This window comes from Microtus ochrogaster, chromosome 22, assembly GCF_000317375.1.
Source record: "Microtus ochrogaster isolate Prairie Vole_2 chromosome 22, MicOch1.0, whole genome shotgun sequence".
NCBI classification, from domain to species: domain Eukaryota; kingdom Metazoa; phylum Chordata; class Mammalia; order Rodentia; family Cricetidae; genus Microtus; species Microtus ochrogaster.
Window position 1 is genome coordinate 26,971,664 of NC_022023.1, and position 15,856 is coordinate 26,987,519.

General features: G+C 47.2%; 1 protein-coding gene across 1 annotated transcript in view; it reads right to left on the bottom strand.

Moving 5' to 3' along the window:
• The window catches only part of Pcsk6 (proprotein convertase subtilisin/kexin type 6), a 168,942-nt gene that overhangs the window by 17,613 nt on the left and 135,473 nt on the right, over window positions 1-15,856 (bottom strand). The window contains exons 15-18 of the mRNA XM_013350233.2: window positions 8,235-8,414; window positions 8,037-8,075; window positions 2,246-2,348; window positions 560-756 (exon numbers count right to left, since the gene is read on the bottom strand). Of these exons, the coding sequence (XP_013205687.2) occupies window positions 560-756; window positions 2,246-2,348; window positions 8,037-8,075; window positions 8,235-8,414 (519 nt within the window). The remainder of the gene's footprint in view (window positions 1-559; window positions 757-2,245; window positions 2,349-8,036; window positions 8,076-8,234; window positions 8,415-15,856) is intronic.

Genomic DNA, 15,856 nt, shown 5'->3' on the forward strand with positions numbered 1-15,856 from the left:
TCTTAGGGGTGTGGTCACTACTGTAAAGAGTCACACAGACACTCCCCAGACCTCCTGGTCCTGCCTCCCACATGTCAACAGGGGCAGCTGCATTTAGAGGATTGCCTCTGAATCTCAAGTTGAGTTCATAGCACTTCCTAGGGGCTTCCATCTCCCAATTACGTAAACTTGTGCTGACATCCACAGCACTCTTTCCTGGATGAGAAATGACAAGACAGGTGGCAGGGCATCCTCTTCTGGTGTCTCAAGGGAGGCTGAGCTGTGGACCCGTGGACGAGCTACCTTTTCTGCATCCTATCCTTAATAGAGTATATTCAAGTGTGCAGGGCTTACTTCAACAGTGCGTTGGCAGAGCATGCAGCATGCTGCAGATGCTAAATGCTGTGGTTGCCCACTCCCAGCCCCTGGCCTGGTGAAAAGTCCCAGACAAGACCAAGAGAGTACAGGAAGCCAAGGGCCCAGCAAATCCTCCCAGAAGAAGGGAGCACACCCCAGGGGCACAGGCGGGGTAGGGAGGTGGACAATTCCCTCATTCTGCGTCTGGGGACAGTCCACTTACTCTCATCAGCATAAAGGCCAGCAGGGCAGAGGGTCACACAGGTGTTTGTCTCCTGGTAGTGATAGAACCCACGGCGACAAGACAGGCACTGTGTTGGGCTCCTGCCCAGGCAGGTCTCACATCCTTTATGGCATCGTCGACAGCGTCTTGCTGCTGTGTCTCCAAAGTAGCCCAAGGGGCACTCGCTCACACACTTCCTGTGGGACCAAGAGCAGGTGAGGGTCTCTCTGTTTTAGTACCATCCCGTGCCCATTCTGTGTGGCTCTTACACGGGCTGAGGCTGCATAGCTGGGTGGGTAAAATGCCAGGGACAGAGGATCCTGGGGTAAGGTTAAGTCAAAAGTATGTTCCCCTATGTTTGCTCACTGGGTGGGGTGTGGGGAGGTGTCCTGGGTACAAACAGGCAGGTCTAAAGAACAGGAATTCGATTCCACAAGCTGGGTCTGGTGGCTCACAAGTATAATCCCAACACTTGGCTGAGGTGTAGGATTCTGAGTTTAAAGTCAGTTTGGGCTACATTTGGAGACCTTGTCTAAACAAGACAAGGCAAAACAGGAATTCTTTCCCATTGTGAAAACCGCTTGGTTTTCTGTAGGCACTAAGACTTTGGTGTTGACTAGGAACTTCATTGTTGTTTGTTTTGGGGGGGTTGATTTCTTTTGGGGGCACAGGGTTTCTCTGTGTAGTCCTGAGTATCATGACACTTGTTCTGTAGACCAAGTTGGCCTTGAACTCAGAGATCTGCCTGCCGCTCCCTCCTAGAGCTAGGATTAAAGTCATGCACCACCACTGCCCAGCTTGACTCAGAATTTCTGACTGGGTCAAATCCTACATGGATGCCTTCGTAAACCAAGTCTGATGGTCAGTGAATGAAGCTGCAGATGACTGTCCTTGTACCGAGCCAGGGTGTTTCCTGGGTCTTGGGTGGGGACGCCAGATACAGTGAAATTGCATCTCACCACCACTGTGTGCAGCACACCCGCGACTGGCCTTATGAACATGCATCAGCAGTGTTGAGGTTCATCTGCCATCCAGATCTTTAAGGTGTCCAGCACTGTCTTGCTGTCACCTTGGCCTTTTATGTGAGACCTATGCAGCCCATGGTGGAGGCTCAGAAAGGTTTGTGCATTGGATAAATATGAAGGGCAGCTTCAAGTCTGTTAGGGCATGGTACAAGGGTCTGAGGCTTGCACACTCCCCACAGAAGGGACAGTTTAAGCTGGGACAATTGGCTATAGGCTGGTCATCCCAGGTTAGGTCTGTCAGAGGCCTCATTTAAGGAACAGGAAGTTATACAGACTTTCTAGGAAGCCACCAGGGAAACCCATAGCCCCAGCTGCAGCCTGTTCAAGAACCATGTCACCCTGCTGGTCCTCTGAGGCCTATAGTACAGGGTCTTGTCCACAATCCTCTTTGAGCAGGCATGTGTATTCAGTACGATCCAGTATGGATGCAGAATGATATCTAAGTGCTGCCAGCAAACTGTTCATCTTCTCACCTTTCCATAAGGGACTTGTATCTCCTGTGTGATCAGAACCAAGATACTAAACTTTAAAAAAAAAATGCAGAGCTGTAACCCTTTGATGCAATTTCTTTGTGGAGGGCCAAGACAGCTCAGCATGGCCACCCCAGTGCTACAACACAGGGCCCTAGGGCATGCGGAGAGCAGCTGCAGCCACCTGTTACCTGCTTGTCTTGGCGTTCCCCAGGCTGAAGTGGACACAGTTCAAGCACTGGTCTGCATTGGGGCCATCACAGCCTTTGTCACCGCACTCAGGATGGCACACACCTTAAAGACACAAGCACTTCTTTTCACCCAGAGAGATGCTTTCTCCATCCAGTCCAGCCCATGGGTCCCTTTGTCAGGTTACCACAGCCCCCAGGTCCAGGGAACTTCCGTCAAGAGTGATCTCTTACAGGGGCTACTACACCAGAGACCTACTCATAGGATGCGGTCACAGCAGGGGGCTGAGTCTAGCCGTCCTGACCCTCTATGGAGGAAAGGCATATGAGAACAAGTGATACAGCCATGGGGGGGTGGTGAGGGACCAAGGCCAGTGAAGAGATGGGAACTGAGATCCCAGATATAGCACCACGAGGTGGTGGCTTACTGGGAAGGATCTTAACCTGTGTCCATCTTGGAGAGGAGAGCTATAGCATCTGCCTCATTGCCTTCTTCCCAGCATTCTGTTCTGTCTACTCCACCTACCTAATTTTCTGTCCTCTCAAAGGGCCAAGGCAGTTTCTTTATTAACCAATGAGAGTAACACATAGACAGCTGACCCTGCTCCATCACCTAGAGATGAGGCATTAGAGCCATCATGATGGGACCAGTCACCTTGTTATGGGCACTGTGGAAAACAAAGCAACACCGTTGGGTCTGAGCTGTGACACTGTGGTGTTGACATGCCTGGGAAGGGTGAAGGCGTCTCTCCATTCCCACACTTGCTGAGCCTGCTCTTGCACAGGATAGAAGGAGACAGGGATAGTGGGAACCTGGCCCTGGATGAAGCTTATGGTGACTGTGGACTGAGTTTCTTCCTGCTGCATTTTTTTGCCCTCTGGTTTCCCTCACGCAAGCTGTCAGCAGTAAGCCACCAATGTCTTCCCTCAAGTCTACTCGGGTGACTTGAATTGTAACTGTGGGCTCCATGTTGTTGGAAAGTCATCCAAAAGCGCAGGGAGCTCTATGAATTCCAGAAAACTGTCACCTTCTAGGTTCTCCCCAGGGACCCACAGGGAGGAGACAGGTTTTAATATCTGCCTCCTCAGCTGCAGTGGGTATGACTGCAGATTCTCAGCTGCTGAAGCCAGCCTGAGGTGACTCCTGCCTTTCCTGTGGGTCTGCTTCCACTGTGCATACAGAGGAGCATCCCTGGAGATGCAGGGAGGGGGCAGAGGAGGCATGGCACAGGGTGGGGGCTTCTGAGACTTCAGAAGGAACAAGACTAAGCTTGTGTTGGTAGAAGATGGGGAGTGAATTCAGAAGCAAGGAAGAGTTGATGTGCTGGGCCCCTAGTAGGGTTAAGCCAGCCCCTTTAGGGCAGGTTTGCCTGGGGCGGTTGTTGACTGATATATTGACCGCATGGAGGCTGCGCTCTCCTCTTTCTTTCCTACCTCCTGTGCTGGGCGGGAACTTCCGTTCTGAAAGTTTTATTTAATCATTAAAATTGTATATATTCTTTAATATTTGCCTGCATTTATTCACGCAGATACAGCCCCTCATCTCATGGGGAACATGAAGACAGATGCCCTCATTCTCCCAGCCCACAGTGGGCTTTGCTGAGGAACATAGAGGTCTCTTCCTTTGCCCTCCCTTTCTGCAGGCCCTCCCAGCCTTAGAGCTGGCTTCCTTTCCTAAGGTTCACCTTTGTTGATCCCTCCCAGTTTTCATTGTGGGTCTCCACCTGACTCTCTTCCCCCCAGAACCCCTGCAGAGCTGAGGTCTTCTCCTGGACGTTCTAGATTGTCTTTCCAAGTGGTGGCTGGCCTAGTTTGTATCCTAGAGAGACATGCCTGTCACTTCCAAAATCCAGCGCCTGAGCCACATCCTCACTCTGCCTTCTAAGACTGTTATTATTATTATTATTATTATTATTATTATTATTATTATTATTATTATTACTTTGTTGGCCTCACCCCAAGTCAGTTGCTGAGACACCTCTACTCCCCACCCCATCGCAATATTGTTTGGCTACTTTCCCACCCACCAGGCACGGTGACATTCTGCTGTGGCCTTGTTGACCAGTCCCTTAAAGGGCTTGCCTTTTGCTTTCTCTATAAGACACAGAAGGCAGTAGGTAACAACACAACCAGCCAGGTATAAAGGAATACACTCTAAAGAGACACTGTGTCTGTGTCTGGCCATGAGACCGTTGAAACAACACACCCCCTGGAATCGCATACTGGGAGAAGGAAAAAGCATTAGCCAGAGGGGGATCTTGTCGACTGGGAAGAGATGGACAGCTTGTCAGACCACCTCACAGGATGAGGCTGAAGCCCAGACAAGGATGGGTTGGTGGTGTGCAGAACCACAACCCGATCAGGACTGCTTAGATGTGCGCATCCCTAGACATCCACCTAAACTTTAATCTCACTTCAGGACCTTGAACATGGACTTGTTGGGGGTGGGGTCAGAGGATTTCCTTCTTCTTCTTCTCTTCTCCTGATGTGGCTACATTGAATAGATCTCCTTTTCCTGCCCTTTTACCATCAATTTGGTTGTTTTAATTGGCTTCTTAAGGATGGGTAGCCAAACTTGGCTTCTTAGAGTACAAACTATGTCCCCAAGCTCAGTAACAGTCTTCCATTTTAGGAAGATTAAGGGTGTTGGGGGAACAGGGGCATGAGTCCCATTTCCTCACAGATAGAATGGGGTCTGACAGGATGGGGTCTAGCTTGTTCACTGCAAGTCCCTAGGCTGTATCTGTGTGGGACAGGCGGTAGGTAAATACTTGCTGGTGGCTGAACTGTGACAGTATTGGAAAAGGGAGAGGGGAGAAAGGGCAGATGCCCTCACCATCTGTAGGCAACAATGTTCTAGCAAGTCCCTAAACTTAAATGGCCTTGGGCGGGGCCTCGACTGGGCCATCCCCAGCATTGGTCTACCGGATGCTGATTTCACCTGCCACCTCCAGCTGCCCCTCCCTCTCAGGCCTTCCCAGGGTGGAAAGTTTTCTTAGCCATCTCTACAGAGGAGCCCTATGCAAGCTTGGGTTCACATGACAGCCAGGCCTGCAGACTTCTGGAATAGCATCAAGGCCGTGGGCAGCCGCCAGCCCTCAGCTGGAGAGGCTGGGATATGACAGTGTCCATCCAAGAGCAGCTATCAAATTCATCAACCAACCAATCAACCAGCATGTGGCTTTCTGGATGCTTTTAAAAGCCAAATATCAAGCTTCAAATCACCCACAAAACACACTGAATCAGATCCACCTGGCTAGGCATCTCCCCCCAACCACCGCTGCCCTCCCAGGAATGCTGGGGTCCGGCTGTAACTCATTCTCTCCACGAGCATCTGTTTTTGTTGTCGCAATCTGCCATTCTGCCTGCTTTGTATCTCTCCTCAGTTAGCTGAAACTGACTCTGAGGCCTGGCTTCCTGAGTCAGGGCGATTGTGTGTCACTCCAAGCAGAGGCTCCCAGCAGAAGGAGCGTTTGAATGTTCTGAACAGCTTGGCTAAGGTAGATCACAACCCCACCAGGCTAACTAACACAGGCTAATTTGAGATGCCAATTTTCAGGCCTTTGTGGTGCAAATCTGGGGTTAGGGAAAAAAAAACAAAACCAAACAAATCAACGAGTCAGGAAAACAACTTGGGGGTCCTGCTTTCTCCCTCTTCCCTTCATTCTCCCTCCTCTCTCTCCTTTCTTTCCAGGATTAGGGATTGGATCCGGGGCTGCACATAAACCAGGTAACTGTTCTATCACTGAGCTATGTCGCCTGGACTTATGTTTTGACATAGAAACTGCAAGTGGATCAGACTGGCTTTGAACTCACTCTGCAGCCCCGGTAAGCCTTGAACTTAGGATCACCCTACCTCAGACAATCCTACTACCCAAGTTCCTGGGATTACAGACCTACACCATGAGGGCCATTAATTTTCTTATTCAATGGCTGCTTCTTTCCGCAAGATAGGCCCCACTTCAATCCAACAATAGCTGGGTCACATGCTTGTAAGGCACCTCCCCTCCCCCACCATGTCCTGCCTCCATCCTTTCTGGGATCAAGTCTACTAGCTGCCTAGGTACAACCTACCTGGAGTGTCTTATTTACCTGCTATGGGTATAGACTTCAGAGTGCCCCTGGTCTCTTAGGTGGGGCCCGTCTAGGGTCTGCATGCTAATCAAGTATCCTGATGAGTTCTGGTGGTGATGGTGGGGTCTACCTGTACTGTTACTACCACATGGCTATCACTATAGGCTGGCCCTCACTCCAAGCTGTTCACTCTTAGTACCCTACACGCTGACTTCCCCATGCTTCCTCTTACCTACTGAGGCTGCTACCCTTGCTTCCAGCAGGCCGTCTAGTCCCTGGTTCTTTTGCTTTCTAGTCCACCGCTCCACTCGCTAATGTCATTGCTCATACTCCACTTCCCTCATCTCATGTGGAGACTACTGCTGCTGCCGCCTCTGGTCCTCAGTGCTGAGGTGGTGGCCCTCCATCTCTCATCTCTCCTGTCTGCCTCTCATCCCTGACGCTGATCCCTGGGACCACTGCTCCACTGGACTCCGTATTTCTTGATATGGCAACTAGTTGCTAATCCACAAGGCCCAGGTGGAGTCAATGCCAGTCCGGACATCACCACAAATGTACCGTTTGTCAATGACCAGCTTTCCATGTTCTAAGAGCAACAGCCCGTGACTCCCGTGCCCTTTCTTTAAACTCTAAAGTGGCTATTCCTCGCTCCTCCTGCTTGGCCACCCATACCATGGCACCCCGCCCGTCACTCTGGCTCGCCTCTGAGACTGGGTCACCCTTCCGGTTACCCCCTAGACTTCAGAGAGCTTTCCAAAGAGCCAGAAACACATCGTATTCCCATGGAAACCGCTTCCTCCATCCAGGCCATGCTGTGTAGAGACCAAGTGACTCAGAGCAGAATAGCGTCAGGGTGAGATGCCAGTGTGCATGGCTGGAGTCAGTGGCAGATTTTGAGGACAAAAAAAAAATCAGTACTTTATTAATAATTACTGAATCTAGCCATGGTTTATAAATCACAGGGGAAAACAGCATATTAGCCCATACATAATTCAATGTTTCGTTTTAAAGGAAAGGCAGAAGAAATTTAAAATGAAATCGACCAGTGTTTATGCTTGATTTGTATTGGTGGGATTTTCCACTTAGTTATCCATATTCTGAGAGATCACCCATCATTGTCAGGTAGCTAGGACACTTAGCTAAGAAAATATGCCCAACCAGAAACACCAGAGTCATAAAATCGCTGTGGGATGGTTTAGAGGAAAATGAACAACTTCAGGCTCTAATGACACTTTGCTGAGAGGCTGGAGGTATCCAAAGATATCTCTGGGTTACTGTGGCTCCCAGCTACCTTGCAAATGAGCCAGCAGTCTAGAGACTGAGGCCATCATGTGCACTGGGATAGCTATAGAAGCATCTGTACCAGGGGTCTTTACATGTGAGCTGTTGAAAATGTTTATGCATAGCATCCGTCTGTACTGGTTCATTTCTTGACACTGTCCTGAGTACCAGCCCTGGAGAGTGCTCACTTCTCAACCACCAGCCCCTTGGAAACAAACTTATGGACCCCAAGTTTTCTTCTCACTTCTGGTTGCTCAAAGTGGATGGACTCGAGAGAGTCAGGATGCTGAGTCCTGGGATGAGGGCACTTGAAGAGAGGGGAAAACCCTGAATCCAGCTAATGAATACAGGGCAAGCCCCAGTTCTGGTTGGGCATATAGGAACTCAGTGCCGCAGCCTGGGAGGTCAGAGAGTACTTACTGGTCTGAAGCATACTTACTGGTCTGTAAAGTATTAGGAGAGCCTTGGGTGGAAGGAGCTGTGTGAGTGCAAATTACCATCATTATTATAACTTCCAGACAAGACATGTCTTACTATCAAAACCCCACCTTTTGCCTGAAAGGGTCCCCATCTTCGAGAACTACGGTGGAAAACAAAGTCGGGAGGCCAACCATCTCTTCTCACTCAGTTCCATTACCTGTGTATTCTTCCTCGTCCTCAGGAGCCTCTGCCTGGGGAGGTGGTCCAGCAGCTTTGGGAGGCTCCGGTTCTGGAACAGAGAGCTCCAGCATCCGTGAGCGAGACTGATGGGAACTGAATGCGTGGTACGGGTGCTCCGCTGTGCCATATAAAATGAGGTTCCATTCTTTCAGCTTTCCTGGAAGGCACCAACACCGCAGTTATCCCCTAAAGCTCTGGATGTGCCTGCGGGCTGCTGAGCCTGTGCAGCAGCCTCCACTCATCCCCTCATGAGAGCATCAGCTGTGGCCTGGCTTCTCCTCCCACAGTAGGCTCTTGGTTGGTACTTTACTGCCCACTTGCTTATTGGCCACGTGTGATGGCTGTTCCAGATGTTGTTAACTTGACTACACCTGGAATCATCTAAACTCCATGCAGCTGGGTAGACCTGTGAGGGGTCTTAAATCATTTAAAGTGTTCCCACTTTTATGTTCCCACTTCTGACTTATTTTTTAAACTGGATCGTTTGAGGTGACAAAACACCTTTAATCCAGAGCTTCTGAGGCGGGAAGATTCACCTTTAATCTGGGTGACAGCTTCTGCTGGCAGCTTATATAAAGGACACAGAAGAAGGAAGCTCACTCTCTTGCCAGCTTGCTCTTACTCAGAGACAATTCCATTCCTTCAGTGGCACTGGAGTTCACATTTTGGGGATTCCAGTGTCTACTGAAGACTAGCTGAGACATTCAGTCTCGTGAACTGAACAACGACTGGATTCTTGGAATTTCTGCTGGTAGACAGCCATTGTTAGACTAGCTGGACCACAGCCTGGAAGCCAGTGATTCTCAACCTGTACGGGGTGACCCTGTTGGCAAACCTCTATCTCCCAAAATATTTACATTATGATTCAAAACAGTAGCAAAACTATAGTTATGAAGTAACAATGAAAATAATTTTATGGTTGGGGGTCACCACAGCATGAGGAACTGTATTAAAGGGTCGTAGCATTAGGTTGAGAACCTAATTAGATGGAGAACCACTGTTGTAAGCCATTTTAATAAATCTCCTTTCTATATATATTCATTCATTCTTTAAGTTCTGTTCCTCTAAGAGAACCCTCATTAATACAGATTTTGGTACCAGAAGTGGTTCTAGAGCAACAGAAGTTTAAGGATGAACTTTAAAATAGTATCTAGAATAGGCTTTCCTACAGCTACTGAAGCCTCTCCAGTTACTGAAGCCTCTCTTGGAAGAGTACTGAGCGTCCATGGTGTGAACAACTCTACAAACTTAAAGAGGCAATGTTTTTACTGATTGCACCAGAAAGATCAAGGCTAACACAGGTCTTCCCACTTCAAATGATTTAGTTAAAACTCTTGTAAGTATACTCAGCCACATAGGTTTTAGTTAATTCCAGATGTAGTCAAGTTGACAACCAAGAATAGCCACCGTAAGTGCATGCCTAATCAACTTGACACACGATCATATTTCTTTACATCATGCTTAATTTCCAAATGAAAACAATAACCAGGCCATAATTATACACAATATGATATAACTATCTCTCCAACAACCACAAATGCATTAGGAATTTAAGAATTTAGGTGGCAAAGTCCCTGGAGGGACAGTCTTATAGTATCTCAAACTTAAATACGATAGCCACTGATATTCTTTTAGTTGATGCTATATTACATGATAAAGGAATTGAGGAAAGAAAATACAAGTAGCTGTATGAATACATTCTCACAGCAGGACTAATGGAATGGAATCGAAGACCTGGATATCAATCCACATACCTATGAACACCTATTTTTTGACAAAGAAGTTAAAAATATAAAATGGAAAAAAGAAAGTGGTGTGGGACAATCATTTATATTCTGTCAATTATATTTTAAATAAACGCTGATTGGCCAGTAGCCAGGCAGGAAGTATAGGCAGGACAACCAGACAGGAAGTAGAGGCGGGTCAATGAGAACAGGATAATTCTGGGAAGAGGGAAGCTCCTTCTGCAGTCCCAGCCCAGACACAGAAGAAGCAAGATGTGACTGCCTTGCTGCAAAAGGTACCAAGTCATGTGGCTAACATTTACAAGAATAATGGGCTAATATAAGTTATAAGAGTTAATAAGAAGCCTGAGCTAATGGGCCAATCAGTTTATAGTTAATGTAGACCTCTGTGTGATTTCTTTGGAACTTAACAATTGCGGGAACCGGGCAGGACAGAAACCCCAACTACAAGAAAGTATATCCAACCAATGGTGTTGGCATAACTGATTATCAACATGTAGAAGAATAAAAATAGATCCATATCTATTGCCATGCACAAAACTCAAGTCTAAATGGATCAAAGACCTCAACATAAAACCAACCACATTGAACCCCATAGAAGAGAAAGTGGGAAGTACACTTGATTGCATTGGCACAGGAGATCACTTCCTAAATACAATCCCAGTAGCACAGATAAGTCACATGGCCCTAGATAATTTATGACTACCTTCCTCTACTACCCATTCTGTATTTCCTACACCCTCAAAAAGCACCCTAGCAGACTTTGGCTCTTTTCTTGGAGGAGTGATCTCTACCTTCATTTCTGATGGGTCTGTGCCCTTTGTCAACCTGCCTTGATTGGGATATTGTAGTTTCCCATTGACTTTAACCACAGAACATGGTAGCACCAAGAGATGCCCCAAAGCAATGGTTCTCAAGCTTCCTAATGCTATGACTTTTATTTAGTACAGTTTTTCATGTTGTGGTGACTCCAATCCTAAAATTATTACATTGCTATTTCATAACTAATTTTGCTGCTGTTATGAATCATAATGTCTGATGTATGACTCCCAAAGGGGTCATGACCCATGGGCCAAGAACCATTGCAAAGGATCTCCTGCACTTCAGACATAATCTTCCTTACTTCCACTGTGTAGAAGCAATTACATTTCTCCTTGAATTTTGGTTGGATTTATTTCCCATCTTCCAATGTGCATATGTATTGTCAAGAAGCCCAAAGTTGTGGCCACCTCTTGCTCACTTGGTCCAATCAACATAATGGCATCAATATAGTGAACCAATGTTGATATTTTCGGAAGAGACAACCAAGATCCCATTGAACTAAGCCATGACACAGGACTGGAGAGTGAACATATTTTTGAGGCAAAACAGTAAAGGTATATAGTTGGCCTTGCCAACTGAAAGCAAATTGCTTCTGGTGGTCCTTATGGTACCAAGAAAAAGGCATTTGCTAGATCAATAGCTGCATACAATGTGTTAATCTACTCAAGTAAGGACACCACATCTGTAGAGCAGCTGCAATTGGAGTCACTACTTGGTTGAGTTTTCAATAGACAACTGCCATTCTCCAGGATCCATTTTTCATTTGTACTGGCCAGATAGGAGAGTTAATGGAAGATATGGTGGGAACCACGACCCCTGCATCTTTCAAGCCCTTGATGGTGGCACTAATTTCTGCAGTTCCTCCAGGAGTGTGATACTGTTTTTGATCCACTACTTTCCCTGGCAGAGGCAACTCTAAGGGTTTTCATTTAGCCTTTCCACCCACTGGTCGGGGAACTCATGAGACAATTCTGCCAACTTCTAATTATGTCTATCCCAACTATACATCTTGGACTGGGGAGATAACCACAGGTGGAATTTAGGGACTCACTAGATCTATGTATGTCAAACTTCAGCCAAAATAACATGAATCACCTGATCTCCATAATCCCTTACTTTAACTGGAGGGCCACACTGTTTCTTGGGATTTCCCAGAACTACTGTTAATTCAGAACCAGTATCTAACAGACCGTGGAAAGTCTGATTGTTTCCTTTCTCCCAGTGTACAGTTACCCTTATAAAAGGCTGTAGGTCCCTTTGGGGAAGGATTCAGGAAAGGTTAACAGTAAAACTCTTGGGAATTTTATCACGGTCCTCACAGGAAACTGGGCTGGGGAGATGGTTCAGTGGTTAAGAGCATTGCCTGCTCTTTCAAAGGTCCTGAGTTCAATTCCCAGCAACCACATGGTGGCTCACAACCATCTGTAACGATATCTGATACCCTCTTGAGGAAGAGAACTGGTCAGTTGTCCTCATCAACTTAGACCATGAAACCCAATATGGACAAGTTCAACAGAACCACTATATTTGGGCTACCCATGCATTCTTCAGTATTGCCAGGGCATAAATTTCATTCATTTCATTCTTTACAGGAAATTGGCTGTCCCTTCATTCAAGGTGTTCTAGGTCTGCAAACTAGCTCCAATCTGGAAATTGTTTCCTAGATTGAGGTTTACTTTTGCCACGATCCAATGCAGTGTTTCTTTTATCTGTCTGAGAATTTTTCTGCTTATACAGATCAAACAAAAATTCTGTAGGTTTCTTATCTATTTCATGCCTGGAAACACCAGGATTGATTAACCAGTATCAAAGGTTCATATGAGTCATGCCGTCATAAAAAGCTGCCCATTACGGGTCAGGCCATTATGAAGATTGCTCTGTCTATGCTACCCATTACAACAGCAACGATCACCTTGACTCTGGCAATTCAGTGCTGGCACTTGAATTCAACCCATTGCATTTAATTTGTCCAGCTTGAGCAGTAGCATCTCAGACCCTAAGGTCTGGCACAAGGAAAAGAACAACAGCGAAGCTCTTCAAAGGTGCGGATGCCCCTCTCGCCATTTTTGTGTCTACAGGAATCACGAAGGGCACATCTTCTGGGTCTTCCCATTGTGGGGAATTAGGATTTACACAGCATATCCACGCTAGCATTGCAGTTTCCCTGAGCCTTAAGATCCCTTCATCAACACCAAGACAAGGGATATCAGGAATCTCCAATTCCTTTTCATTGGGCCAGCTTTTGATACATGCTTCAGCCAGTCATTCAAACAAGTTTTTGACAACTTTTTCTCTAACCATGTGAGCTTCCATATTAACCCAAGAATCTCCACTCAGATGGCCCATATCAATAAACCTGGCCTGATCCAGTTTTATGTTCCTTCAACTATTTATCCCACACCCTTAAAATCCATTCCCACACATATTCCCCAGGCTTCTGCTTGAATGGATTAGCAAACCCATTAAGATCTTTGGTAGTGTAGCACACCTCCTCATGAACTATACTTTCTATCTCCACTTTAGGAGCCTCATTTTCTTTAAGTCTGGTTGTAGGTCTAGGGGCAACTATTGGTAGGCACCGAGGGACATCAGGATTGTCTTGTCTGGCATCCCCTTCAGGGAAGGTCACTGTTGGGTTAGGAGACAATGAAGGATTGATTTCCTCAGTCAAAGGCAGAAAAGGCAATATTTCAGGGGCTGGGGGGTGTGAGTGTTTCTTCTTTTGAGGGTGCAGAGTCCTTCCTCAGGTGAGACAAACCCTTGAGAATCTCAGGATTGAAAGTTCTCAGCTTTAATAGGGTCCTCCCACATCCCCATCCCAAGTCACAGGATCCCACTCTTTACCAGTTAACGCCCTTCCTTTAACTGCCGACGCCCTCTGAGGCTGGGACTTGAAATTTCACAGTAACTCAGCCAAACTTTGAGGGCTTTGGTTTGATTTTCTGCAACCTGAGCTCTGTGGAGAGAAGATTCTCTTCCAGAGCACACTCAGAAATCTCTAGAATGTTAGTCGCATCTGGATCTGGTCAGTCTTACCACTGAGTTCTTTGTTGTCCTTTACCGTATTCTGAGATGCTAGTAGCGACTTTAATCAGGAGCTCTTTCTTCTCCCTTTCCAGTTTATTCAGAGATGCTAGGAGCAACCAATCACCACCATCATTTTCCTTAGCTTTCCACACTGTCGAAAGTTGTGTATACAGTCACCAAATCTGTGGACTCTCACCGTTGGTGAGTCTACTTCTTTGGGATTCAAGCATATAGAGAAGACCAGCTAAGACACCCAGTCTTATGGACTGAGCAACTGTTGGATTCTTGGACCTTCTGTTGGTAGATAGTCATTGTTGGACTAGCAGCCTGTAAGTCATTCTAATAAATCCCATACATAATACACACACACACACACACACACACACACACACACACACACACACACACACAAAGCCTGTAAGTCATTCTAATAAATCCCATACATAATACATACATACATACACACACATAGATACACACAGACACACACACACATATACACGTACATATATGTATATTAATCCCATCAGTTCTGTTCCTCTAGAGATCCCTGATTAATATACCAGGTAAGCCTACTGCCCGGGCCACAAACTGCTTTCCCTAGTCACCTCCTTCCTAAAAGCCAGGGTTCTTCTCTCCCTGAGCTGCCCTGCATTTCCTGAACCTGATGGAGGGAGCTTGGCTGTTTTGGACTCTGCCATCCTAGAGGTGCTTTTGGCTCCCTGACTCTTTTCACTACAGCTGCCTTTGAAGATGCTCTGGCCCCAGACTGGCAATAGCTAGCTATCGGTCCCTCTGGGTATCAGACTTGGTAAGAAGTCTGGCCAGTTGGCCTCTGATGGGACACTAGCTTGCATTCGAGGGACCTTCTATTTGGGTCCTGTACTCCAAAGCATAAAGGAATCTGGTGTCAGGCTTGTTACTCCCTAACCAGCCCAGGTAAGGGTTTATGGGTGGGAAGTGAGAGAAGTCCCGGGGACAAGTCCAAATGCATACCGAAGCTGGTATGCATGGAAAGCTTTGTAAACAGAAAGATGAGTGGCAAGATTAGGCTCTGTGGGATGGGCATGTACCAGGTATGGGGAGGCCAGAGTAGGATAGTGGGGCACCCAGCCTATGATGGGAATAGTGGGGGCCGTGCTCTACTTTCCTCCTCCAGGTGGACACAACAGCCACATAGCTAGGCATGCTGAAGTGTGAAGAGAATAGGACGCCTAACCTGAGACTCCCAGGAACATTCTGTGGGTGTGCATATCCACGTGTGATGCTGCGCGTGGAACCCAGGGCCTTGCACACACGAAGCAAGTGCTCTAGCATCGAGTCACCAACACACCATCAGGCGAACTCCTGATGTCATGGAAACACACAAGTAACAGACTTCTGTGGGCTAGGCCACTCTTAGGGTTTCTTTCCTGACGACGGCATCCCTAGCAACTGTGTTTAGGAGGATCAGAGGTGAGGGGGTAGCACTGTGCTCATCCTTGGGGGTGTATGCAGCTTGGCTGTCACTTCCCTTCCCCATCCTGCTACAAAGGCAAGCATCTGCCTCCAGAGGCACGTGCAGAGGTAGGGTTGCAATGTGGGCAGCTCAGCCAGGACAACTTTATCTTTTGCTCCAATGGACATCTCTCAGGCTCACTAAATCCACCAGAGAGGACTCATGCTCATCAGAGTACCACACACCCCTGTGACCCCCTGGGTTCTAGAAGAGGAGAAGGTCTGGGTAAGTGATAGCACCATGCCACAGGGTGGCGCTCAGCTACAAGTGTGGCTCATTTGTACCAGCGTTTTATTTGGGCTGGCCTAAGTTTACAGTCACTAAATGGTCTACTTTCTGTTCAGGTGTTGCAAACACAGTGCCCAAATTCATAATAACATCTGGAGATGCGTTTGGGAAGATAACTAGGGACAGATGATGCAAACGCTGGCCAGGCCTGTAAAGACATGAGGAGATGTGGGAGGAGGAGGAGGAGGAGGAGGAGGAGGATGAGGAGGACGAGGAGGA